This window comes from Scophthalmus maximus, chromosome 1 (genome assembly GCF_022379125.1).
Source record: "Scophthalmus maximus strain ysfricsl-2021 chromosome 1, ASM2237912v1, whole genome shotgun sequence".
Taxonomy (NCBI): Eukaryota; Metazoa; Chordata; class Actinopteri; order Pleuronectiformes; family Scophthalmidae; genus Scophthalmus; species Scophthalmus maximus.
In genome coordinates this window covers 30,673,449-30,701,301 of record NC_061515.1, presented here as the reverse complement: position 1 = coordinate 30,701,301, position 27,853 = coordinate 30,673,449, and the positions used below count along the sequence as shown (strand labels likewise).

Below are 27,853 nucleotides of genomic sequence, written 5' to 3'. Positions count from 1 at the left end.
ACATGATGAATATTAGTCATATTTATTGCTGGTCAAACATGTGAAACCTACTGACTGTGTAAAACTTAGAAAACGCCACTAAAGCTTTACTCATTAAATTAGTACAAAGAGATTTTTCAAGGCGACTTTTGAGTGTTTTTAAAGACAAAGATCTTTGCATTAGTATAAAAAGAGCTCATTAGAACCTTTTATGAGAAACAGTAACACTACTAATGAGCCATTTTCAAGGAAAAAAGGAACAAGTAGTAAAAGCCCGTCACCGACACCATCAAGTGACAATGACAAGGCTCTTAAAATGATTCCCTTACATTGAAGGTGACTAGACAAAGTGTGAAGAAGCTGAAGATCCTTAGCTGTGTGGGGGAGTGAGGAGGTTTAGTTAGCGAGGGAGGGAGGGAGGTCGAAAGTCGTGGGACGTGACGCTCTGCTGCGGTTCATTGACCGGTGAACATGCTGCTCTGGAGGACGAGTCACCTCGTTGGTCCAATGCAGCTCTGCTGTCTGTAATAAAAGGAGTCAGCTGTTAATCATGCAACTTTGATGACTGTAGGATTGTATGTACTTGAATGGGTCTATATCTAATTTTGGAATATTGTAACACTTATACTGGATCCTTATGTCTATGACTGGAAAACCAAAGTCCTGAAGTTCCATTTTAAAAATCGTCTGAGGAAGGAGGGACGTTCTCTTCATATTTAGTGATATTTTTTATTTTTCTTGCTTGGCATTTGTTAGCTCTAATTGGGAAAACCTCAAATTACTGCAGATCAAGAGCTCTGGATGAATTCATGATGTTTTTGGATCTTTGAGTTTCTCTACAGGAACTTGACCAAGAACCTTTTGAGGAACCGTACCTGAGTTTTGACCAGTGGAACTAGGTTGAGTTACTCGACAACACTTCCTGGTGCCAAAAATAAAAATCTCTGCTCCAAAGCTGAATTGAGTCTCAATTTCCATCTCTGCACGACATTTTTGCGTTCGTGCTTGACATGTATACAAACACAGAGAGTGAATGTAGCCATGCAAAAAGCTGCCGCCAGTAAAAAGCTCACCTAGAATCGTGGTTAGAGGTACGCCTCCCGCCGAGGTCTTGTCCAGCTCGGTGGCTTCTGTGAGGATGACATCATCCACCTGCGGCTCCGTGGCGACGAGGATAATGGGAAACTTCCAGATCCTGCCGGAGACACTCCGCACTGCTAAAACCACAGAGTGTCTGGGTACACACACAAACACATTGACACGTTTTATTGCTTCGCAGGGTGAATCCACAGCAAATGTTTTAACTTATTGATCTGGAGATGATGTTATTTTTACTCCAGCCAATAACCTGCATGAATGGTACGGGAAAAATAGAGGATCCAACCAGACAGAAGATTGTCCACTGCAGCTGGAATAAAAACCTGGCTCCTCGGCTCACTTTGATTCAGACTCTGCTTTTTCCGCTCGTCTGTTTGCTTCAAATCATTATCCCACTCAAATGTATGTGCTATCTAATCCATCTCGAGAAGTGTAATTTGAACGTTCCTATTTATCTCCAAGAAAATATGACTCATGAAAGCGGTCTTTAATATTCCCCCGCTTTCATCTCATGACACTTGGCGTTCCTCGTCTCTCTGCCCAGAGCGGAGGAATAACACGGATAATGGAAGAGCCTATTAGCGGCGCCACACCCCCCCGTCATTTCCTCGTGGAGAAGTCATTAGCTCTCGGAGGGATTGATTCTACCAGGGCACGCCTCATTAATGGAGTCCACAGATGAGGGCGGCTGATAAATGGCAGCGCTCTCTTCATTCAGAAGGATGCCACACGCAGGGTACAGTACGGAGGGCGGGGGAGTACAGGTGATATTACAATGGGTGTTTTGAAAGGGAAATAATTATGTTTATTGCAAGCAAGAAAAATTAATATTACAAAGTTGAAGCTGGTTGTTTTGGGTCATTTTCTCCATTGAGTGATTTCTACTGTCTTGTGGTAATGTGCCAGGAAATACATGTCACCTCACAGAGAACGCAGCAAATGCTAAGACTCAGCACATGTCGACGTGTTTGTAATGAATGGACGCAGAGGACACGCCCACCAGAGAGAGACGAGAGATAAATGAATGCAGTGTTCAAAAAGCTCAGTCTGTTTATAACACAGCAGGGAGAGAAATTAACAGTTGCCTTCCTTCATGTTGTGTATCTTTGTTTTATCTCTGTGTGTTTTGTCTTTCTGTCTTATCAGCATATTTTTTTTTCCCCTCACAGATGAGGTTTGCATATTTGTTTCTGTGTTTGTTTCTTTTGTGTATAGGCGTTGTTGTTTTTATTTACTTCTGAGGCGTTTGTGTTCCTCTCTCAGTGTGTGTTCAGCTCTCTCTGCATCACAATGTGCAACAATCTGTGTTAGTATGGATTTTAATGTGGTGTGAGTCTCTGTGTTTTGTTTGCTTCCATTTTTTTCTTAATGTGTATTCGTGCAAGCGTGTTTATTTGCTTTGACTGACTTAGTGAGGAGAACGACAGGACTTAACTCAAAAGTTACTAAGCCTCCGCAATTCCTCCTCGTACCATTTAAATATTTGTCTCATGCTTTCTTCGAATACAGAATGTATGTGTGTGTGTGTGTATGTGTGTGTGTGTGGTACAGTAACCTGCATGGCCTGAGGGGAGTGTAGACTAGATGAAGGGTGAGTGTTACGTTGCCGGTCTCAGGATTCCTCCTCGCTGCCTGAATGGAGGCAGACAGACAGTCCTCCGCCCCAGAGCGCTCGGCTTCGCCGTTTGAACGCACTTCACAGAGGAAGTCTTCCGCCGTCACCCCGGAAACTGTCCAGAGGTTAAGAGGCGAGAGGGAATGAGAATGAGAAGGTGGAACACCCGGAAAAAGATCTAATTGATGCTTCATAAAACCATACATTTCATTATTGTGGTTAAGTGTCAACTTCTTTTGTAAGAATTCCCAACTATTAAACGAAGTCAACCTTAAATCCTGACCCACACATTTTCAGTCAGGTTTAAAAATCATCTCTGTTTTCACTTGGACACTACACAGGAGTGTGAATCACAACCTGGCACCGACCTTCCTGTTCCCCATTCCCCGGTACACTTCCTCGGAGCAGTACGTCCACCTTCCTCTCCAGCTGGCAGCCGGCGTCACACTGGACGACGCCAAGTGGTGAGTTGTCAACAGGCACTTCCACGGGAATCCCACGGAGAGGACGGATCCAGCAGATGGTTGGCAAATCCTGCTCGGACCTGAAACATTGGAGCAGTTCAGGATGAGCAGAAACCATGACAAGTCAAGCAAAGCAAACGGAACTGACTTTTCCTACAAACGACGGTTTGAATGGTTTGAATATCAAACATTTTGATGAATCATTTATAATGATTAAAATGTTTTTTGGCCTCATTTCTATACGTTTAGTAATAAGCCTTGAACCCTTTGTTGAGGTGTCATGTAGAAACCAGCCTGGATGACGGAACAACAGCTTCACCAAACGTCTAGAGAGACTTGTCTGAGGCTCAGGCACAGACCTTCAGTACATAAATCCTGCTCTGCAGACAGTAATACACATGCATACACACCTCGGCTTGTCTGGACTGAAGTTACTGTTATTGCCTGAGCTGCCGAGGGGCTTCAGACTGATGCAGAGCCACACGTGCTGCAGCTCCATGGAGTCGGGCACAAACACCACAGGAACATCGAAACTGGCCCCTTCACTGATTTGTATCCCTGCAGCCAAGATGGACGACAAACACACAATCACACAAATATATCTTGAACGTCTTTTAACATTTCAAAATTATTATTATTCACCAGCTTTTTTGAGACTACATGAATTGATTTTATATTTTATTATAAAGCAGTGGAATGTTTGCATAGCAACCTTCAGTTTGTCTCAGAGGGATGGAGAAGACTTCCCTGTCTGTGGTGACTGGATGAGAGCCAGTGGTGCCGCTTGGGTCTTCGTCTGATACGTGAAGAAGTACACACAGTGTCATGTCACACGAACACAACAAGAACTAAATGAGTGACAACGTGTCCGAGGAGCGCCCGTGACCTGTGAGTGTGACGCTGAGCGAGGCCGGGAACTCGGTGGGGTTTTTGAAGGGAATGGCGACGGAGGCGTTGGAGCCGATCATGGACGAGAGGCTGAGAAGCTCCTGGCTCTCCGGATTAAGGCCACGCCCACTCAGAAACACACACCATTCCTGCAGCTGGAGAGCGACAGAGACGGATTAACACGGACACAAGTGGCCGGAGGGAAGGCGATGAAGTAAGAAATGAGAAAGCATGATGGAAATACAGAGGAGGGAGGACAAAGGCAGGGCGTAAACAATAGACAGAACTAAATCCTGTTTTCACATTGTGATATGCCGTTTAATGAGTTTACTGTGGACAATAAGTGAAACAATGCGGATCAGTCAATAGTTTTTTATTAGAGGTTGATATAAACAAAATATACATTGTGGGCCAATGAAAATGTTTGTGTACCTGAGGGCATGAGAAAGTGATCTTTGCCGTGTGGTTCCCTTCTCCGATGGATGACGGTCTAAAACATACACCGAGCTCGGTGGAGGAGTGGGGCTCCACAGCAAGCTGGATGAATCACACATACACACAAACACAAACACACACACACACACACACACAGAAGGGCTCAGCTGTAAATCAGACAGTAAATCTCTGCTAAGCAACAAACAGCATCCATCATTTCCTTCCAAATGAAAATGACAGTGACTCTTGTTTATCGTCGACTGTGTGAAGACAACAACTGTTACTAAGTGTCAAAGTTTACTGAGTGGATCTTCTACAAGCAAATACAATCACACGTCCACTGAACTAAAACAGATGTCAAACACAATGTTGAATCAGGCAGCAGCGGAACATCAGATGTGTGCCGGTGATAAATGAAGATTTTGTCTGCAACAATGGAATTAAAATACACATCTGATAAACACAAAACCAAGGGTGTGTGTGTGTGTGTGTGTATGTGTGTGTACTAACAGTTCTTCCTGAATCCATTTCCAGTGTGTAGTTTCTGGGGTTGCTGTTGGCGACAGTCACCTCCAGAGTCTCAGCTGTAGGGTTAACGAGAGGAATGGCCTGTCTGGTGCATCTGACACACACACACACACACACACACAATTTGCAGGTTAGTGAGTGAAAATAGTGAGTAAAAATATATGCATCTGTATTTTATGATTGAGCTTCGTTCAACTTAAAAAACGTCTCTTCACATTTGCGCTGCAACAAATGATGTCACAGTAAAGTCTTAACTAGAAAAAACACTTACTTCTCCAGTTTAGATTTTTTTTAAATAGTGCATAAGAAAAAAGAAAAGAACACTTTGAATTAATTTTAAAATAGAACTTTCTCTGCTGCAAATCAAATTCAAGTTTACACATAAAGGAGAGTTTATTGATTGCTCTGCAGTGACATTGTGTGTGTGTGTGTGTGTGTGTGTGTGTGTGTATGTGTGTGTGTGTGTGTGTGTACCTACTTTCCCAGTGGACAGCAGGCCTGTGGCAGCATGACGACTGGAGGAGGAAGAGCATAAAGCTCCAGTCGGTAGCAGATCTCCCCGACCAGCTCGGACCGGAACACAACACTGGCAGAAAACAAATTATAGTGTTAGATTTTGGGAACTGGTTCTCGGACCAGTTCCTTTCAGGGTTGTTTGAACTTGGGAGTCGTCGAGCGAACCAGGCTGTGTTTCCACCAATTTAGAGCGGAACCATTGTGATAAAAGAGTGGGTCAGTGAATCGTACCTGCCCGAGCTCTTCCCGACTCTGCCCGGCGAGAACGTAGCTTTGTAAGTGAACGTGTCTTGAGGCGGAACTGAAACCAAGCCGGCGCCGCTCAGGTCGTCTCCACTTAGGTCCACGTCCAGCATCAGCAGCTCCGCTCTCGGGTTGATGACAGGGATCTCTATGGCAACCGAGCTCTGGGAACACAACATTTCAGAAATGACAACTGTTGTTGCTTTTCCTTGTGATCCTCTGATAAGCTTTTAATCTAAGTGGAAAGGGAAGATGAGGCGTTTTCCTGTAACAGACACTTAAACTCTTACTTGTATGTTACATAGTTAAGTTATATAAAAAGACTATGAACTCACCTGAGCAGCACACTGTACATCTATGACCTTGACTGGTGCTGGAGGCTCACAAATGACCTCTAGAGAGAAAAACACCTCATAGCGTCTGAATGCACGTCCTGAATGAGAAGCAGGCACATGTATTATTATGGATTAACACATAAGCTGAGCGTGAGACAATAACATGAGCGTGTGCACAGCACTGTATATGGTACAGCGCCGACACTTACCCTTGTCTTCCTCTTGAATTTTATCCACTTCTACGAACGACACACAACCTGCAAGTTGAGGATCAAGTGTTCAGATAAGTATTTGGTTGTTTTATTTATGGAATTATTAATCAGTGTTGGGCCGGTGTAAAAGGTTTCAAACTGTTTTAAAACCTTTTGTATTACAACTTGAGCGAGTGAAGCAAGCGATGCGAATGATGCTGATTTGGCGTTACGTCCTTTCACGTAAATCTCACGTTTTGATTGATTTTTAATCTAGATTTGCATTGTTTTCCATTATAATGAGCTTTTCACATAAAAGGCACTTTTTCACGTTTGTGTGTTTATGTTTATTTCCTACTCATTCTAATCGACTGCCTGTAAAAACATACAAGTTTGCCTTAAGGCAAGAAAAACAAAAGCCCAGACTCTATTAGTCCCATGTGCATCTGTTTATGCAAATGTAATAGAATACAATAAACATATGTAGACGACATTTGACAGCAGTAACAGGGGAAAAGAAAAGAAAAAAAATGACCTGTCTGTTTCCCTTGTGTCCGTGGCGAAACAGCCAGGGTGTATGGAGTCTTTTGACCAGGCTTTATTTCCAAGGTGGGGCTGCCGCTCACAACAGATATGTCCGTCACCACCTGAGTGCACAAACACACACAGAAGATTCAGTGTCTTTTACTTTTTAATTAATTTCCTCAGTGTGAATGTGCGTCACAATGAGTAACAGTACGTGTTTCTTATAGCACATGTTTATACCTTGAGCGTGAGCTTGTTCTGGCGGTAGTTGGGGACGTCCAGCTGAGTGTGCGTGGTCATCCCAACAGGGCAATGTATTACCACATGGTCCACAGGCAGGGGGCGCTCTCCTATTCCCCTGAGGGTGAACACATGCTCAGTACCATCATAGTTGTTGTGTAAGGAGAGTTTGCCCTGTGGAGGGAGGGATAAAATAAAATATGCATAACTGCACTGGTGGGTCAGCGGTAGAGTTCGAACAGGGTTCAATTCCCAGCTAATGCAAAACTCTTTTTCTCCCCCTCAAGAAAAATACTTAGAAGTTATTTTTCCAATAACTTCTAAGTATTACCAATAAAAGGGAAATAAATTCAACATACATACAATTGATAAATGCAAAATACATTAACTTACAAATTATATATATATTTAATAATTCATTTATTCATGACAAGATGAATACATCTTTCTAATCGGGACATAAAGACATTCAATTCATGTCTTCATCAAATATTTATTCATTTTTGTACTTGTACTTTTCTTTCCACATTATTCGTCTCTCTACTAATAAACAAAGTACAGAAATAAATAAATTAAATGTGGGAATAAGCTGAAGACCCTTGTTCTTTTATGCCCCAGTTAATCGCCTACATTTATTCATCCATGTTTTCATTAATTTATTTCTTTATGTATTTATTGATTTGGCTATGTCATTTTTCCTCCTACACACATTCACCTTTAATCTTAACTGCTGCTGTGGAGGAATATATGTATAAGATAAGATGTGTAAGTAGATTTATGGGATGGATAAAACATCTTTTATACAATATTTTATTATTCCTACTTATTTTTAGCTTCTCACTTAAGACATAAAGAAGAAGAAAGTCTCTCAGTGGAGCTCAGACCACAGTCGCCTTATGGAACCAGATTTTAATCCCCTAGATCCAGATTTTTAAAGCAAATATGAAAACACAACAACAAAAAGAGTATTACCATGACAGTGCACTGTGCAGTTGGGTGAAAGGTGAGGGGGTAGCAGACTCTTGTCCCGGCCGGTACATTCAGAACCTTTGGCCCACGGAATCCTTCACCACACACTTCAGCTTGCATGCTCCAGTCTCGGCGGGTCTCGTTGTGCTATGGGTGGATACATAACTTCTCGGTGACACATTGCAACCATTCTTTCTTCTGACAAATCAGTTTTGTCCTTATGGAAGTAATATTTATTATTCAAATGCTGTTGTCTCGCTCCTCACCACTGGAATGTTTTGTGTGACTGGAGAGTGAGCAGGAGAACTGAAGTCCAGGTGAATGGATTCTCCCTGTGGTCACAAATGAAGAGTATTAATCACCACATGCACCAACAAGCAGTCGAAGATTCATCCACAGGTTTGATTAAACTCCAATATTAGATGTAATAGACCTGTGAGGTAACCAGCGCCTCCAGCATGTAGACCCTGGTATCGCACGGAGACTTCAGCACCACCTGACAGGTGAAGTGTCCAGCGCGGTCGGCCTGGAAGCGAAAAGGAACGTCGACGTGGCCAAACTCTGTGGAACAGAGGGAGGAGGAGATGTTTAGGGACGGGATTTGATTTCGCTGTCAGGGAACCTCCTAAACTCAGGACTGAAGTCCAGTTTTCTGTTCCTGTGATACACTCATGCTTTTATTATGAAGGTCACAAATGTAGTTAATATGTTGTTGTAGTTTAAAAAAGATAAAATGGAGAGATGAGAGCACGATGTAAGATTACTCCCAAAAAAAACTTTCTAAAAAAGTAATTAGTCTTGTTTTATTTATATAGGTATTGAATTGCCATGGCAACATAAACCAAAATGCACAAAAGGGGATATTATTTCCAAAGTTTCCTTTGCTTCGTAACTATTTGGTCAAAAAGGTTAATAAGACATTGAATCAAAAGTTGGTGCTGATAAAATCAAAGTGTCAGTTTTTCTCTGTGCGTTTGTGTTGGTGTGTGTACCTGCAGGATGGTCCCAGGGTTTATGCGTGTCCTCTTTTACAGGCATTTTAACCGTACTAGGTAAAGTGAAGTATCGTGGCAGAGAAACCTCAACACTATACGTCACCACTTCACTGTGGTCACCTCCACCCAACAGCTGCTCCTGAGAGAAAACAAGAATAGAGGAAGGAATAAAGGAAAAAATAAATACAGACCACAGAGAAAACATCTCAGCACGGTGCCTCCTTGCCCTGTGTACCTTTTGTTGGAGCTTGCGTATGGCTGTGTTCGTCCTCACAGTGCTGCTGTACAAAGTGTGTGTGAGCGAGCGCCTCCGGTGTTCTTTGGCGTTCATGCTCTGCTGACCCCAGATAGCGAGCGCTCGCTCCCAGCTCGCGTTGATCAGCGGCATACGCACTAACTCCTCACACACCTGCTGCACTTTGCAGCGAAGGCTCAGTGCTGATGCACACACGGCTAAATCAAAACAAAACATCAGTGGGCATATTATTTGATCCATAACTCACCATAACTACACTGCAGCTACAGAGGAGAACATAAGAACTCATTTAATGGGACGTGTTCTTAAAGTTTGGTTGAACGGCAGGCTCCAACCTGAGCTGACGATGTTGGAACTTGGCCTGGTAGTGAGAGGGGAAGGAAGGGGCAAGTCTGCTGTGGCCTTCACCACGTAGACCGTGTCGCCCACCTAGAGGAACACATACACACACACACACACACAGTTTTTATCCCCAGTGGGTCTTGAACTGTTCTTGAGTGTGAACTGACAGACTCACTGACCTGCGGGCAGAGCAGCAGCACAGAGCAGTACTTGGTGCCGGGGCAGAAGGGCAGGTAGTGGATGTCCAGAGTGTCCGCTTGGCCGGGCTTCAGACAAACGCTCCTCACGGCACTCAGGAACTCGCTGCCTTCACCGTCTGGGCACAAATTGTGAGTGAGTGTGAAGATTAATCAGGGTTGCACAGGTTACAGGGCACATGTGCATTTGTGTGTTGGTGCTCACAGGAAGCTGATGGCTTCTCTTCCACATCCTCCCCACAGTCTGACATCATCTCCTCCATCCTGAAAGACAAATGAGACTGGTTCATATGACCAGACTCAGGTGAACCACAGACGAACTCAGTGCTGCGTCAAATCCTCAAAGTCAACTCCCGATAAGAAGTGGGAGCTGCAGTGTTTGACTCAGGTGATGAGAGATGTAAACAAACCAGATATTCAACAGGACAAGACAGGACTCTCCTGAGGAACAGCGGTGACGAGCAGGAGGAACAGTCTTTGTTTTGTGCTTGTGTAAGTTATTGTTAAGACAGATACTTCTACTGTATAGAGAGTTTGATTTCATGTGGAATCAAATTCCATTTCATTTTGTGAGTTATTCCTATTTCCTGTACTTGGAAAGAATATTGGATTTTCCATATTTTTCTTATTGTGAAGCAACAATGAATTGATCTTCACTAACAACAATGTTTGCACAAAAAGCTTGATGTAAGCTTGTCTGTGCTGTAGAGCTGCTTTGTTAAAAAACTATTAAAAAACCATCAGTGATCCACACCACTGCACTGCGTGACACGTCCCTCATTACCATGGACACAGAGGCTGTCATTCATCTCATTTACACACACACACACACACACACACACACACACACACACACACACACACACACACACACACACACACACACAAACACACACACTTCCTGATGCACCAAATGTGGATTCATCTGCTGCTGGAAATAGTTTCTAATAGACTCTTTGTTTCCTTATGTTTAAGTAACCAGCTGTTTTAGAAAGAAAAATAAAACCTTATGTGCAGGAAATGGTTTAAGAGATGAACACTACTGGTCACAAGTTGTAGATAACCTGAATTTTCACAGGTTTTATTGCAATTTTAAGAAGTTTACATCCAGTAAATAACCTTAAATGGTACAAAGGTATGAAGTGAACGGCCTAAGGTTTAAAAGTTTTATCTTTGAACTTAAGTTCTATAAACGATGCGTACAGTAAATGCTGAGTGTAAACAGTGCGTGTAGTACTTGGCTTTGCAGGAGGCCTGTTGAATGAGGCCGTCTTTTTTCTTTTCAGGCTCCAGGGGGTTGAACGTCGACTCCACCAGCACCACCCTAAACAGACACACACACACACACACACACACACAGATGTTTGGTGACAGAAATATTAGACAAACACAGAGACCCCTTTAAAGTTTTCACCTCTATGTCCAGAGGGGATTCTACATAGTCATACCTGAACTTAGCTTCCATATTGAAAGGATTAGTAATTGGTAGCTGGATCACTCTCAGCTCGTAGCATGGAGACGTGCACTTGACAGAGTTCTAGGGAGAGAATGAAGAAAGCAGAGAGTCACTCCTCAGTTTTAATCATATCAGCCTCCAGCTGCAGTCAGACTGAGAGCTTGTTGGCAAACTGTCAACAGATCAGTCAGCGAGGCCTGGAGGCAACTGCTACGTCAGTGGTGCAGCGAATGTGGCTGCAGCATGACAGTCAGTTTGTCACACTCACTGTGGTTGTGATGTGACTGACATGGGTCCTCAGGTTGAAGGAGAGCGTCGTAGCTCGCAGAGCAGCGGCAGAGCTGGAGATGAGCAGCAGGACGGCCTCCACGGGCCGCAGGAAGGAGCAGCGATGCTGGACGGTCAGCTCAGCACTCGCCCTATGAAAATCACCACAGACAACGTCTACCTGAAAACCTGTATTCTCTGTACTGAATTGCTATGATGTGGTGCGGTGTGACATACTTTGGAAGAATGGTGAGAGTGGATCCATCGGGGACGGAGAAGAGATGGGCATCCTCTCCTAAAAGGAAGGTCTGGTACTTTACATGTTTAGACGATGGATTTTTCAGTCGTACCTGCAGTACACAGACAGACAGACAGACAGGTAGGTTGTATTCATACAATCCAAACACAGTTGTGTAAAACTACGGCAGAAAGAAAACAATGCTACAATGAAATGTGACAAACTGACGTCTTTGTATTTTTGTTCTGCTTGTAATGATGTGGATCGTGTATATTTGTCTGTGTTTGTAATCCTGTTAGTGTGTGTGTGTGTAAGAGTCCATAATCCAATTAATGTACGTGTGGGTATAATCCTATCATTTATGTGTGTACAGACACTTGTAGTAAGCGTGTGTTTGTGTGTGTGTGTGTGCTACCTGCTTGCTGACAGTGCTGTGCAGGCCTCCTGACAGAGTGATGGTGTGTCGTGGTAGGTACTGAGGCAGCCTCTCATACAGGTGAACACACAACATTAACATCTGCACTGGATTCGGATCTGACAAATCTGTAGGCTACACACACACACACACACACACACACACACACACACACAGAGACAGTCACAACAGGAAGTGGTGCATAATGTCTTGACATTATCATGATAATTTATTCATGAATGGAGTAATTGGTAAATGAGTCTCCGTCAAAATAATTGCTTAAAATTAAAATGTGGGTGGTTATTAATGTGAACTACAGAGCTTTAAATTCATCATGTGTGTCTATGTATCTATGTGCAAACAAATTAATTATCTACGTTTCTACCTGAATGTCCATGTTGAGAGAAAGTGCAGTAAGCGACCGGACCACTACGATGTTGTTGTGGAGGATCTGCTCCAGGCTGCTCGGTGCCGTGTACATCCTCCGGAAGTGGCTGCAGATCTAATCACAAATTACATAAAAAAATATATATGACTAAGCTCATGTGTAATTTTTTCAGTTGGGACGATCTGTCTTCTAGTTAATCATACTTGGCTTGTCGTAGTTCATCTTCGGAGTTTTGGTGAAATGTTCCTTGTCAAACACTTGTAAGCAAAACACATCTACTGGCTAATTACACCACTAAATATTCAGAGCGAGTTTCACTCCCCCACACACACACATTTATATATAACACATACACACACAAAATGGTGATTAGCATGATAAGAAGCTTCCCTAATCACAGCGCCGCTTAACAGGCATTAACCGCCATCCCTCACTGACTCACACACACACTGATGAGGGTCTGCACAATAACAACACACACACACACACTCACACACACACACACGCACACACACACGCACATACTCAGAGACACGTGTACACACACACACACACACACACACACACACACACACACACACTGACCAGGTACGGACAGTAGGCAGCCAGTAGAGCAGCGAGCACCAGGCCATCTGTCAAGTCAAGGTCAAAGTTCACTATCCAGCGAGCTGATGGGACGAAACCTGCAAGTCATTAAAATAAAATGGGACCTCAAATATTACAGGAGAATATGAGATTAAGTACACGAGGAGCACTTTAACAAAGTCTGTCTTAAAGTTAGACAGAATTCAATTGACAAAATAATAAATGAAAAAAAATATCCAACTGACTAATATACATTTTATCTAAGAATTCCTTTTTCTGAGTCTTGTTCTTCTGACTGGTGGCCTACCTGCTCCCCACACAGTCTTCCTCATGCTCTGGTAGTGCTCGTTGAGCCATGAGAGCAACTGGATCTCGCCGGCAGAGTAGACATTACTGGTCACTGGCTGCAGGTTGACAGCTCGGATTCCATCTCCGTCTTCCCGGTTCGGAATCGTTTTCGGGCGATTCTCCGACACACGGCACAAGACCAACACCTGGGAACGTGTAGAGGAATATTCAGCACTGCGTGGTATCGAACGACACAGCTCTACTTTACTCTTTTCCCGGCACAAAAAAAAAAACTGTTGGTTTTGTCAAAATGTTTTTTGATTCAACCTTTATTTGACCATCAATTATTTCTGACAACCCGCTGCCCGGAAGGGAGACAAAGACAAATAAAGAGGAAGTGATAATATAAAAAGGTAGTAGGTGATTGAAGAGGAAAAACTGAGCCAGAAAATGTTTTTCACCTTGTATATCTGCAGCAGCACGTCAGTCCAGGATCGTTTGCTCAGAGACTCATAGTCTACGCTGCTGAAGTCCGGACCAGCTTCTTCCTTTTTTGACTGAGAAACATAAAACACACATGTAGCTCAAGAAGCTGTAAATCAAATTTGTGTGTGAATAAAAGTGAGAAACCCAGAGTGAGAGTCTTACAGTGCTCAAAAAATTGATTTAGAAGACAGGGAATTGAAAGTACGTGATTTAAATGTTGCGTCTACGTAGGTATTTCGTACCTGCAGGGAGCACCAGTGCTTAAACTCCTGCATGTCCAGTAAGTACTCTGGTTTGATGTGCCACAGACAAGCTCCCTGCACCCTGAACACACAGTCACAGCAACATGTAACACCGCTGTTTTCCTTGCTTGCTTAGTTCAAACATGACAGGCCGTTAAAGGAAAAAGTCATAATGCTATGTGACATCTGGGAAATTTGACCAAATTTTTTTCCCTAAATATTCTAGCACTCATTTGACCTGTGTGTCTGTGTGCACCTGAAAAAGGCGAGCATCGCTTTATGCTGCTGTAACAGCTCCGCGGTGCGTTTGTCTATATCTGTGGAAAACGACCCGGAGCGAGGAATACCGGGAATCTGTTTGCCAGTCAGGTGATGAAGCATGTCCACGACAGACCTACACACAAAAACACAAAGACAGATATCATGAAATTATGATTAAATCAGTTGAAATATCTTCCTGTAGTTTCCTCAATCAATTTCAAACCTCTAAGTAATAAATTCAAAGCCATTAAAGTTGCACACTCTTGGTTTCATTACTTTGCAAAATTCACCACACACACACACTCACCTGTGGTCTAAATTTTGGCTGACGCGGAAATTCCGTCTACCGGAAGGATCCACCTGAGTTTTTGTCACGATTCTGTCGGGAGAGTGAAGCAACGACTGGATGAACTGATCGATTAACGTGACTGACAAACATATGGGAAGAGGAGAGATGGAGGGTCTGGAGAATACCTTCTGAGCGTGTGCGGTACAGAGATGGGGTGTGGTCCGTTGGGCCAGCCAAAGAGACTGAACCACCTCTCCACTGCCAGTAATACACTCTGGTGATACCGTCCTTCGTCTGAGTCGGCAGTAGGGAATTCTGGGATACCGACATTAGCCAGGGTGCGTCTGTTTGACCACACCTCTTCTTCCCTGCTGGTCTGACTGCTCACACTGTCACTGTCTGCAAAGGAATCTGATGAGGACAGACGCTTATAAACAAAGGAAACAATCACACACACACAACGTGGTGCGTTTTAATTTCTTTTTTTTTTACCTGACGCTGAATTCTTGTTTGTAGAGTTGTTGTGATCAAATGAGGAGGAGGATGACGACACGGGGCCAGAGGCAGGACTTGGTGTGCAATACCGCTGAAGGATCGCCTTCACAGCTGTGGATCCTGAATGACAAGACACACAATAACAACATGAAGACAGATTAAGATCATCAGTCTCCATGTTCTCTAAACACTGTACATACCGTACTTGGTGCAGCGGTGTTTGTTTGTGTGTACGTTACCAGTCTTGAGAACTATCTGTTGCTCCGAGCGGTGCCGGGCCATGTGGGGCCAGACAGTCAAGAGACAGTTGTCAGCAATGGCACACAACTTCACCTTAAACCTGGTGGAAGCGGGGGGAAAAAACAAGTTGGCAGATGTATTAAACTTTCATTTTATGTATTAAAATGAAGGAGTCATAATGTGGTTTTGAAGGGACATGACAAGAACGAGGCTCATGAGGCTTAAGCCCCAAAAGATTTGTAGTAAAGCTCAAAATCTCTACCGTTCATCTCACTTGACTTTTTCCTCACATCTTGTTTTGATCATAGCTACAAAGAGACAAGAGGAAGAGATGTGAGGAGCAACAGCTACCTGTTGTTGAAGTGTTGCTCAGTGAATGTGACGGTTGTGCAGAGGGACAGAGGGACGGCAGAAGAGAAGGACACGCGGCAGATCAGACTGGTCCCGTTGGCTTCCTGTCTCTGTCAGACAAAATAACAAAGAAAGTGGAATCATTTCACAGTCACACGAGTCAATTTATTCCAGTTTTTATCATCTGACCACCAGATGGATTCAGAGACACACCGGGTCTAGCTCACACTTCTCACTGAAGAGACAGATGCACAACTGATTTTTTTTATTTTTGCTGTACTGTGGACGCACATCTATGCACAGAGAACATGGACTTAACTCATTTTTAACACACGCTTTGGAATTCATTTTTTTGCTTATTTACATGTTACCATACGTTCAGAAGATGATTTCCAATACACTAATTTTAGTTTTTTCTTGACTATGGCTTGGTCTTTTTGAGGAAACGTCTGCAACGTTTGGTGTAATTCCTCTTCGCTGCGTCCAGACCACCTGACACAAAAACCTTCGCTGAGGCAACTAAAAATGACAAAATTTGTTTTTGGACAGATTGTCCTCCTGTGGCTTCTCCACCAAAGTGTAGTCTAGTCTGTGTAGAAGGACTGTACTTGTACTTGGTTCTGTTTTTGTGTGGGGATGCAGTTGCCATCGGGAAAGGTGACAGCAACAGGCTGCATCTTTGTCCCATCCTCCCGTTTCAACTCATCCACCTCAGCCGATATCCTGGTTCCACTGCAAACAGAGAAAGAAACAGATCGTTGAGGGAAGGAACATCGGACACAGATACAACACCAGAACCAGACATTACTGTCATTCCACTGTGGCTGGTATCTAGATTTATCCTTATAATCCAAATAAGACTTTCTCTGTAATTATCAAGTGCAAAAATCTAACTGAAACATTTCTGGTTGATTGTTTTCATTACGAAAAATCGGCAGATGTCAAGTGGAGATGAAAATGTGTGATAAACACTTGACAGCTGTAGTTTTCGGTGCTTTATGTAAATATTGGTTAAGTGAAGACTCAGTACCACCTCATGTACCATCTTCTGCATATTGCTTGCGTGTACACAGTAAATTGTACCCTGGATATGTTTTCTTGAGGAGAATAAATATCTGTTCTCATTTCAGTCATGGGGATGTGGGTCAGAAAACACAGCCAGCACTGTAAAAAGTGAAGCCAGATTTGTGTCCACGCTGAAACCAGGACAACAATAAAACCACCTCGGAGAAAGGGGATTAGCTCGCTGGCTCACAATGTGAGCAAAATCCTACGTGAGTGTAGACGTGCCAGTTAATGAGTCCTGGCCCGATTGATAAAAAAAAACAACACAGAAATGAATAATGTAGTGAGATCGTCAGCGCGGCTTTTGTTTCCCTCTGCATTCGTTTACTGTGGCTGCGATGGCGCGACACAGCTGCTAAACTACCACGAGCCAGGAGAATGTAAACACAGCACACATCTATCATTGTTAGTGCTCAGCTCAACCAAACAGCTGACAGCTACAAGATCAAAACTACAAAACAGGAAAAAATAGGCCTGAGGTGAGGAAAAAACTGTGAATGTGTGTGTGTGTGTGTGTGTGTTAAATAACCTTGGATATCCTACAGCCAGGAGGGTGAGTGTTGCCACTGCACTGTTTTCCAGGGGCACTGGGGTAAGAAGGATTTGAGGGGGGTGGATGGTGATGCTGGGAATCTGGACAATGACAGTGACGGGCAGCTCTCGGTAGGGCTGATGTTCTGCCTCTTCTGCCCTCGCCTCCCCATCCTTATCTCCCAAGTAAAGAGGGAGGGACAGTCTGATCGATCTGCCCGACACTGGGAGAGAAAACGGAAAAAGAAAAATGTTACTTGGCTGTAACTACAGTTAAGTGAGCAGATGCGAAGCTCAACGTCACTCAGAAGTTATTGGTGCTACCAATGTGTGTGTGTGTTTGTGTGTGTGTGTGTGTGTGTCAAATCACTTCTCACCTGTTGTGATCGCCTCAGGCCTGATGCTGACCGTTAAGCAGATGGACTGGCCGGGCCCCAGACTGCCAGACGACGGAGTCACGGTGCACAGCTCCGCCTCCCTTCTGCCCTCCGCTGATGTGGCTGCTACACTGCAGCTAAACCACCAGTGTAAGCGCCTACCGACAGCCTCTTGCCAACACACACTCTCCTCACACACCGCTTTCAGTTCCACTGTCTAGAGAGAGAGAGAGAGATACAATCAGAAAAAGAAGCAAATAATGAATTATTTTTAAAAAAAATTAAGGAAAACAGTTTTAAAAAAGTGAGATGATTGTATTTTTCCTAAAGCGGTTTCATAAGGAAGGAGAGAAAAAGTTGGCAGCACATTCAGTTGAGGATACCTTAGTGTAAACGTCAGACTGTGGTGTCAACGGTTCCACATGGAACTGTAGGCTAGAGGGGGACAATTCCAGTGGGGCACACAGCACTAAAAACATAAAAAAGAAACAGCAAGAGAAAAAGAAACATTACATTTAACCATATTTGAGGTGTGATGGAATTTTTATTCCAGCAGAAATGCTGTGGTGAAAAGCATCAACCCCACACCTGTGGCCTGGATTCGCCGTAACCGTTGTGTCACCATGGCGACGGGGCAGGAAGGTGGCTGGACCATGTGCTTCCTGCTGACAGCAGACAGCGAGGAGGAGGAGGTGGATGACGAGGACGAAGAGGTGAAAGGCGACGGAGGAGCGGTCGGCCATCTGACTCCGTTGATCGTCAGCGGAAGATCAAAGTCATAACTGGCAGCCTGCGGGAAGACGTTTCCCCAACTGTCCGTCAATTGATGTTTTTATGCATCACATTTACAAACAATCATTTTTCTTTATATTTAAAAGCAGATATTGTTTATGTTTGTTTGACATTTTGTAATGGCACATGCCACTTATGCCACCTCGAAAACAACGGCTTTTAGGAGCGCTGCTTTTGGTTCATGCTGCGGCGATACACCGATGACATTAGAGTTCACGACAGCATCTCTCTGCCACCTGCTACTCTCCAATTAACAGCTGTCTGAGATCCAGAGTCACATTTGTGCTTGTCACCACATATGCCACCTGCGCTGCATTGTAAAAAGCATGTAAAAAGATATAGATTAAATACTAAAATACTAAAAGAGGAGTAAGTAAAACTTAAAATTTTTTAAAGGGAAAACTGTTCTGAGGTAAATAATGAACTAAATAATAAAGTAGATTAAACCTGTAAAACATTCTAAGATGTATGTCAGTAAATACACAAATAAAAACTAGTTAACACACTCGTGTACAAGCACCTGTTATGTTGGTTTTTGGCCACAGAGAAGATAATATTTGACAGGTCCATCGGCTGTAGCATCTCGCTAATTCACTTCATTGGTTTTTAAACATCGTGCCAAAAGGGGCTGCAGTTTAAAATTAGCCATCTGGCTAACGCTGGCACAGCTATGGTTTCCAAGGTACGATTGGACAGTTGCTCATGGGGGGGGAATTTTAGCAAATAGTCATTCGTGAAGGCTAAGTTTTGCATTTTAAGCTGATCTGATCGTTAAGATTCTGTATATACCGTTTTATCAGAACCTCACCTGAGTGGGTGAGAAGACGAGGGAGCAGTCGGCCGCCTGGTGGCCCTGCACTTCCACGACGCTCACACCTGGCTCCTCCTCTGCTTGTAGAAGTGCAGAGAAACAATCGCAGGAACTTGAGTAAACTTACGCTAAAGTAGTTTCACAAAAATACTTCTTATCTTCTATTCTCTGAGACTATGTGCTGTGTTCCATAATAATCATAAGAACACATATCAACTCTGACCGTGTGTGAGTGAATGCGTATTGGCGCAGGGCGGAGGCAGCTGCAGAGAGAAGTCTGCATGTAGTGACAGGTTGAAGGTGACCCGGGCGGCGGCTGACGAGTGGTTCGTCAGAGTGAAAGGTATCGCCCGGCGAGAGCCAGCATGGACGCCACCGAACTGGAAATGGGACTGAAGAGATGGAGCGAGACATGACAGAAGTAGATGATGGAGAGATAAAGAAACAAAGAGATCCCAAAGGAGGATTTCTCAAAACATGAAAAACTGGATTCTCATGTCAGCAGAGTAAAAGCTATATTAGAGTCTTAATATCTTATACTTTTAAAAATTTCTGTTGCTTGTTGATAATTTTTTTTATGGGGAATAAATGTTTAATGGAGCATTAAGTACTGGGGTGAGACCAATTATGGTTTTACAAGTTAATTTGTGTGGTTTTGACGAGTCGCCTCACATCTGCTGATACAAAAAAAGAAACAACATAAACACATACACCCACAGACACACACACACACACACAGAAACCCACCATACTGATGTCTACATTCGGAGGCTCGACTGATCCGCCCACTCTGAGCTCGACGGACTTCATGTTCCTCAGAGCTATCTGTAATTCAAACACATGCTTATTATCAACTCCCCCTTCCTTTCTTTCATCATATCATGAAAATAAAGAGTCCTGTCTCGTCTTTCCATCTCTCTCTCTCTCTCACCTCAACCCTGGTGTCAAACCTGATGATGGAGTCGGGGCTGAAGTGGATCTGGAGCACAGCTTGACCCCGACTCGGCACGACACCCTCACATGGACTCACCGTCATCCCCGGCAGAGGGCTCACATCCAGAACCTGCCTCCGACAAACAGACAGAGAGAAAGAGATGGAGAGTGGCTTTATGTTTCCTGTTTGTTTTAGGGTGTGTGTGTGTGTGTACCTGGTAGTAGGCATGGTTCTGTCCAGTGTTGTGTAAGACGGCCGTTCTGGCAGACGGCATGTTGAGAGGCACTGATCCAAACGTCACCAGTTTCTCTGCAAGCTGGACACTGGTGGATCCAAGCTGAGAAGACGACAGACACAGACCTCTCACTATCATTAAGTATATCAATAGTATAGTATATTAATTGTATATTGTATATTTATCGTACCTTGGCAACGCAGTGAAGCTGTTGTGTGTCGCCCTCGTGGACAGAGAGGTCAAAGTCTCCTTCTTCAGGGGAAGAGAAGGACGGATGCCACATCACCTCACAGTCCAGTTCACTGTACGGCTCCACTGTACCTGCAGATGACAGAGGATATTTCTTATACCACCTCTAATTCAAATATGATTAAAAATAAAGCTCCTGAGGGATCAATAACTGAGAAGGGAGGAATACAAGGATCCTAATATTATAATTCTGCACTTGTGGCACCTGTCGCTGGTCGAATAGAGTACAGGACACCTCTCTCCGTGACGACGGGTCTCCATGCGAACTCTGCAGTGTGGTTTCCATGGTTTCGAAGGGTAACTGAACTTCTATATCCTGACTGGGCGAGTAGGGTGGGAGTGGGCCGGAGCACCAGCAGGGTGGTGGACAGCTCCAGAGCCAAGGGGACGACCTGGGCTTGGACCAGAATCTGACCAGGGTGCTGCTGGTTTACAGAGTAGGACACGGGTCTGAAAGGAAGAAATATGACTTTATTGCATCTGATTTTCACAACATGAAAAGTACATTTTAGCTGCTTCCCCCTCCTCCGACCTGTAGAAGCTCCCCAGCTTGTTGCTCTGGAACGTCAGGGGCAAAGTGTTGTGGGAGTGGGGAGGCAGGACGTGGGAGAGGGGAGAGGAGCCCTGCAGCTCGGGACAGTCCACCTCCAGCTGCACGCGGACGAACAGCGAGAGGTGGTTGGTCAGCTCCAGCGTCTGAACACACACCGACTCCACACACACCTCGCCAAAGTCCACCAGAGACGGACCTAGTAGGAAAACAGTGAGATTTATAACTTGGTTTAAAAAATAATTCTGAATAAATGATTAAAACAGACACTACATGTTCAACTACAGTTTCTACTCAAGCTTCTGTAAGAAACAGTGATGGATTCACTTGTGAATTGAATCTCCAACCTATGACAACTTGGCAGAGCTCCTGTGCTGTCAGAGTCCTGCTGCAGTCTGCCTCCTGCTGGCTGTTTGAGGAATCTGCACCCATTCCCGCTGAAGCCTGAGCAGAATTGTAAGAGATTTTCTTTGGCTTTTAACACTGAAATCTTACTGACGTTATGAACTGTTTGATCTCACCTGACTCTTTACCTTCTGGCTGATGGATGTCATGTCCTCGGAGCAGCTGCGTTTTGTCCGTGACTTTGTTTCTGAGCCCTCACTCCTCTCTATGTCCCTGAGATGAAACTTTGGGGGAACGAGCCCTTGAGCGGGAATAATCCCAATGTCCACTTCCTGTAACACTTTTTCCTGCTGTCTAACCTCCCTGAAAAAAAAAAGAGACAAATATCCAACTTGCAAAGATTAGCGCACGTTTGATCGCTTCAGTGGGTGTTGCAATGTAGAGATTGGAAATAGAAAATACCTCTCCTTGATTCTTGACAGCCGTGTTTGTCTGAGCTGTTTGATGAAGTCTGTGTACACCTGTCGATCGAGCCTCCTCTGCTCCTCCTCCTCTTCGAAAGCAGAGTTGGTGTCCACATAGCGTTCGCGGGATAAACTAGGAAACATGGTCCTGAGGTGGACAGAGACAGGAATGTTGTGGAAACACACAAAGACATATGTGACAGATGTGTGCAATTTTAAAATTTAGGATTTAAACAAGCTTTTAACACAACAACAAATTGAACCTCTGCCTGTACGGTCTGTGTGAAGCTCCGCCGTCCGCCTCGTCCTTGCTGTTTTGACTCGACTCTCTGCCACGTTGTGTTTTGTTGGAGCCAAGGACGTCAGCTCGTGCCCTCGTGGGACAGCGAGCCGGTTCGCCGGACCGAATGTGAGGCAGTGACCCGGTTGGCTTGGTCACTGCTGAGGTGATGCCTTGTAAAGCAGCCAATCAGAGCAGGACATGAACATGAGAGTCTAAATCTAAATCCAGTGCTGCTTTTTCAGTGTTCACCAGGATTACATTTGGACGTGGCATGTGTGTGTGGCCTCACCGTGGCACGCGGCAGACATCTGCAGAGTGAGTGTGTGGAAGCTTCGGAGCTCAAGTTCAGAAACATCCTTGCCGTCACTGCTCTGGGGAACTTGACCCAAGACGTCTAGTGTCTGACACACCTGGAAGCTCCCTTGCTGCCGTGCCATGAAAGTCAAAACTACATCCTGGGGAAAGCAACGGAGAGCAATAAGTTTCCACATTCATTGCTCTGCTTGCTTTTTAGATATACATGACTGAATCCATTACTATCCTACCTGGCACTGCCCAGGAGCTATGGTGCCTTTGGTCGGCTCGGTGGTGAAGAGTGCCAACTTGCGGAAGTGGAAGTAGACGGGAAGTTGAGGGCAGAGGTTCTGCAGCACGAAGGGCAGATCCACGCGCTGGCCTGTCACACAGGTTGGGAAATCAAACCTGTGTGACGGACTGGCAACCAGAGACACGGGCAGACCAGAGCCGGTCACCGCCAGTTCCACGCTGCTGTTACCTGGAGAGACACAAAGAGAAACAATCAATATATTGATGTGAGATATTTTTTATGTGTATGTGTGTGTATGTGTGTGCGTGTGTATACCACTGCAGTGAGTGAAGCCATGTCGCCTCTCCACTGAGTCAAAGAGCAGGAAAACACAATAGTCTTGTCGGCTGCCTGAGGATTCATGCCTCTTCATTCTGGTTGTACTGAAAAGCAGTGAGTGTCATAAAGATAAAACTCTGGTTAGCATACGGGTTGGATTTTCTAACGCAGGAGTTAATCATTTTTAAAATTCCACAGAGGATTCAATTAAACGTGCACACAGACTATTAACCTGCTGCGAAAGGGGGTGAAGCGAATGGCCACAGTGGTCGACTCATATGGTCCCAGTCGACCCTGTTTAGGAACAAACACCAACACCTGAGAGAAATCCTGAGAGGCCAGACTGCACCTCCCTGTTCCCTCCAACAGGGTGACGTGAGTGCTCTTGTGGAGGTCCGTACCCTGCAAAGACATCGGTAGAGACTTGTTTCCTGGGTGTCTGCAAACTATTGGACATCAAATACAACACATGGCGCAATATGTTCTACATCATAAAAATCAAAATCAACATACAAACTGCTCCCTTTCTTATACACACAACTGTAACTACTTTTTCTCAGAATACAAATTCTTCTCAGTTCGTTTTTCCTCGTTTATTAAAAGGTAGTTTCTACCGCTATTCTTAGCAATTCTGGACACATTTGCACTAAGCTTTCTTTCTATTTTTATATTTCATTCCAAGTGCACAACAGACTTTTGAAGGAACGTTTCTTTCCAGTTGTCTTGACCGACTTGTCGACTGACCAGCCTGTAACTGCATGTTTTTACTTGAATGTTGACAACATTTCTAACCAATATCCAGATTTTTTTCAGCACTGACTCTCTCCAACACTCACCGCTTCGGTGCCAGCAGCAGCGTCCTGGAACTGACAGACCCAGTCACAGGCCTGGGGGCCGTTATTCCTCAGGACCACCTTCTTCACACGGGATGTCCCGAAGTATACAGGTCCAAACCACAGGCAGGAGAGGGAAACCCCCTGAACAAAGAGCACAGCGATACACTTTGCTCACAGGAACTTTTTTTACATAAACATTGGGAGTGGGGATTGATCAATCAAAAGATCAATGGAATATCTCTAGCACTAAATTATTTCTCCTTGGACGAATGGATTACCTTCAGGTCAGAGACCTCAAGCCGCTGATCCACCACCTCAGCCCTGACAGTGAGAGAGATGGCAAAGCGATTCTGGAGTTTTATCCTGGGACACAGTGAGAGCACAACTGTTAGTTTGATTATTTTTTTCCAAGAGCAAATTTTATAAACTAATCACTAAAGTTTCAAAAGAAAAATCTTGCAATGTGTTTCTTTCTGTTTAAGCAGTTTAAATAAGTTGACAGTGTTTAAAGTATAAGTGTAAGTGATCTATAAATGAAATTTATTATTATTATAATATTATTATTATTATTATAATGTGTCTTACAGCGCCTTCTCATCAATCTGCCTCGGTCTGTCTGTGTGCAGTTCAACTTTCAGCCACTTGGTGGCGCCACCTGCAATGACTCCACTGGAGGGGGAAAGTCTGACTGAGGGGTCTCCACTGTACTTCACTTGGAACACACCTACAACACACACACACACACACACAGAATGATATCACTAGCAGATCTCACTGCGTTCAGAAAATTAAAGTTCCGATCCATTTAAAAGTTTCCCTGGTGGAGGAAGCTCTCGTTACCTGGTGCTGATCCCTGGTTGGTTATAGGATGTTGTTTGCTGATGATCTGACTGTTGGCAGCAACACAACCAAAGTCTAGAACTGAGTCGGTCAGCAGGGAGCAAGTCCTGGGAAACCTAGAGGAGAAGATACAGTGGAATTGAGTAAATGTGTTTGTGAACAACACAAAACATGAATCACTATCTCATGTAAGTTTATAGCACTAAATATCTTTCATATATGATACACAGTATGTATAACCTATTGAGCTCCCAAATACTCTTCCAGAGTAACCTTCTTACCCGATCAATGGGATTTCGATGGTCACATCATCGGTATGGATCAGCAGACAGTCTCTGACCACCTCCTCTTGCTCTGGAGTGAACTGCAGCAAACCACTGACAGACAGACCAGGAGCCACGAACTCAGGAGCACTGGCTGCCGTGAACTTGAACAACTTCAGGAACAACGGGAATGGAAAAGAAGAGCGGAGCAGGACACAGGAGGATAACAGATAAGACAGAACTCTTTTTTGATCCCGAAGGAAATTCTGGTGCCCACATTTAAGAAGCTGATATCAGACAATTTTGACTTTTTTATCATAAAAACAACTTGACAAATGACCCCTATCTTACCTTCAAGTTGGGCTTTTGAAATATAATTTTTTTCAAAGCTTTCCCGTCATTTGTCGCCGTCACGGTCGTCTTGTAAACATCCCCGACTCTCACGTCGCTGAATTCCACAAACGGTGGATCAACTCGAATACAACTTCCAGACATGATGGAACTTTTTTTAGTTACTGTTTATTCCCCGGTAACGTGAATACCAGTGATGTAAAAAACAATAAACAAAAAGGTTTTCAGTGAAGCTTGGTATCGGAGGTTTATTGGTTCTATCAAACCAATGACGTCCGAAGCTTTGGTTCTCACACACTCTGATTGAAGTTCAAGTTTAAAAAGTGCCCTCGTGGGTTTGTTGAGGTGTATTGCAGTTGTGTTAAATTCTGGTAAGTCTCCCTTGGATGGTTACGACATTATGGCTCATACTCAGACTGTTAATGGAGAATATGAATGGGATTTTCACTTCTTACTGTTGAGCTCTACAGGGAGAGTTAGGAGCTACAGTACACTGCAGAGGTCTGTACTACGAAGCGGGATGTGCGGTTATCGATGTCACTTCAGGTGTAACTCTGCGTTCTCTGTCCGACGAAGCTGGTTCTCTTCTTACTGGGGTCAATCACCATGGTAACTTATGCTGAGCGGCTAACCCACTCCGGGGGAGGTTAAGTTCCGGATAAGAGATCAAAGTCAGTCACAGGGCCTGTCACTACTGACCAATCAGGTCACTGGACAACCAGCGTCATCATTCTACAGGATCCTGACGGGGACAAAAGAGTTTAGAGTAACGTGACAAATAAAAAGTGCAGCAGATATTGAGCCAAAAGAATCTCCTTCCTCTCATTTCCTTCCTCATGCCTGACCCTAATACTCTCACCTTCTTACCCTATCAATGGGATATCGACGGTCACATCATCGATATGGATCAGCAGACAGTCTCTGACCATCTCCTCTGTGGCTGCACTAGCTGCTGTCAACAACTTCAGGAAAACAGGAATGGAAAAGAAGCGCAGCGGGACACAAGAAGAGGATAAGATGTGAGATAAGAAAGAAGTTTTTTCTTTGATACGGAAGAAAATTCTGGTGTCTCCGCAGTTTGGTACTGAACATCAGTGCCTTGAGTAAAATAGTTCACAAAAAAGTATAGGAATAAAATATAAAACAAAACTAAAATAGAAGAAGTGGTAATGGCAATAACAAAGGAGAAGACTTTTTTTCATATTGCATATGACAATGACCCTGATATTGCACATGATTAGGGCTGCAACTAACCACTTGATCGATTAATTGATTAGTTTGGTCCATAAAGTGTCATAACATGTTGGCTAATTTGAAACAACAAACACACATTTAAAATTAAATAGTTTAAATTTAAATAAAATCAAGTGCACATCCTCTTATTCCCAAAATGTCAATATAAATAGATAAACAGTGGCATTAAACCTTAAACATTAGTTAGCTTCGCCTGCTAGCTTAATGTCACTTAACATGCAAATCCTTAATTGGCTAACAAACAATTAAGCTAACTTCAAATCTAATTGAAAAAACATTACATCGTTGTTATTTTTTATTAATTACCTTCATACGGTAGTTATTAATCCCTCAGATATATATCATACCTTCAAGTTGGGCGTTTGAAATATGATGTTTTTCATAGTTTTCCCGTCATTAGTCGCCGTCACGGTCCTCCGGTAAACCTGTCCGACCGACACGTCGCGGAACTCGACAAACGGTGGATCAACTCGAACACAACTTCCAGACATGATGGGACTTCGTTTTTTCAAAGTTACTATTTATTCCCGGCAACGTGAATATTAGCTGTTTTCAGTTGTCGACTTGTTGGCCGACATACCGATGGTTGACTCTCCTGTTGCCGACGCAGACGAACAGGTGGTTGCTAGGCGACGGCGGCTGACAGACACACTACCGGAAGTAGCAGTTAGCTCATGAAGTGCTCCTCATATTATAATATGAATACTGATACTTTAAAAAGCATATTAATTCCATGTCATGAGACCCACTGCCTCCAAACCAATGCCGAAATATATTACTGCCTTATATAAATAGGACACACCTCTTTTAATTTGATTTTAGAGCTTCTTATATTTAATATGAATATTGATATTTAAAAAAAAAACATTGTATTTTTCAATATATTCCATGCTGACTTAAGGTGTAGCAAAAAACACAGATGAGTCAGTGGGTCACACAGATGAGTCAGTGGGTCAGTGGGTCACATACAGTCTATGGTCACATAACATGG

The 27,853-nt window shown here is 43.8% G+C and overlaps 1 protein-coding gene across 7 annotated transcripts; it reads right to left on the bottom strand.

Moving 5' to 3' along the window:
• Nucleotides 1–6: 6 nt before the first annotated feature.
• Nucleotides 7–27,798, bottom strand: LOC118301129 (cilia and flagella-associated protein 47-like). 7 transcript variants are annotated; one of them, XM_047331302.1, is made up of 68 exons: nt 27,210–27,348; nt 26,468–26,570; nt 25,609–26,350; nt 25,276–25,430; nt 24,995–25,110; nt 24,740–24,878; nt 24,433–24,517; nt 24,155–24,295; nt 23,551–23,720; nt 23,316–23,422; nt 22,999–23,228; nt 22,743–22,908; nt 22,434–22,623; nt 22,169–22,318; nt 21,883–22,069; nt 21,709–21,805; nt 21,344–21,560; nt 21,017–21,261; nt 20,753–20,883; nt 20,542–20,664; nt 20,325–20,456; nt 20,141–20,218; nt 19,617–19,785; nt 19,391–19,470; nt 18,379–18,580; nt 18,174–18,259; nt 17,791–18,007; nt 17,412–17,637; nt 16,426–16,549; nt 15,818–15,927; nt 15,466–15,566; nt 15,224–15,346; nt 14,917–15,142; nt 14,750–14,821; nt 14,438–14,575; nt 14,182–14,263; nt 13,915–14,010; nt 13,473–13,659; nt 13,166–13,263; nt 12,578–12,694; nt 12,193–12,327; nt 11,777–11,889; nt 11,541–11,691; nt 11,265–11,353; nt 11,054–11,140; nt 10,022–10,080; nt 9,799–9,935; nt 9,613–9,706; nt 9,257–9,474; nt 9,019–9,160; nt 8,460–8,587; nt 8,293–8,358; nt 8,030–8,173; nt 7,058–7,231; nt 6,828–6,939; nt 6,311–6,358; nt 6,102–6,199; nt 5,755–5,930; nt 5,486–5,593; nt 4,990–5,101; nt 4,477–4,581; nt 4,043–4,199; nt 3,869–3,952; nt 3,567–3,714; nt 3,061–3,236; nt 2,633–2,807; nt 1,053–1,213; nt 7–501 (listed from the first exon to the last, which is right to left on the bottom strand). In XM_047331302.1, exons 3-68 carry the CDS (start codon nt 25,750–25,752, stop codon nt 380–382), a joined length of 8,976 nt encoding a protein of 2,991 aa, XP_047187258.1. In that variant the 5' UTR covers nt 25,753–26,350; nt 26,468–26,570; nt 27,210–27,348; the 3' UTR covers nt 7–379. The 7 variants fall into 7 exon arrangements, 6 of the variants coding, with proteins under 6 accessions (XP_047187258.1, XP_047187257.1, XP_047187268.1 ...); XM_047331301.1 differs by having other exon boundaries at nt 26,476–26,570; XM_047331312.1 differs by having other exon boundaries at nt 14,917–15,130; nt 26,476–26,570.
• Nucleotides 27,799–27,853: the final 55 nt, after the last annotated feature.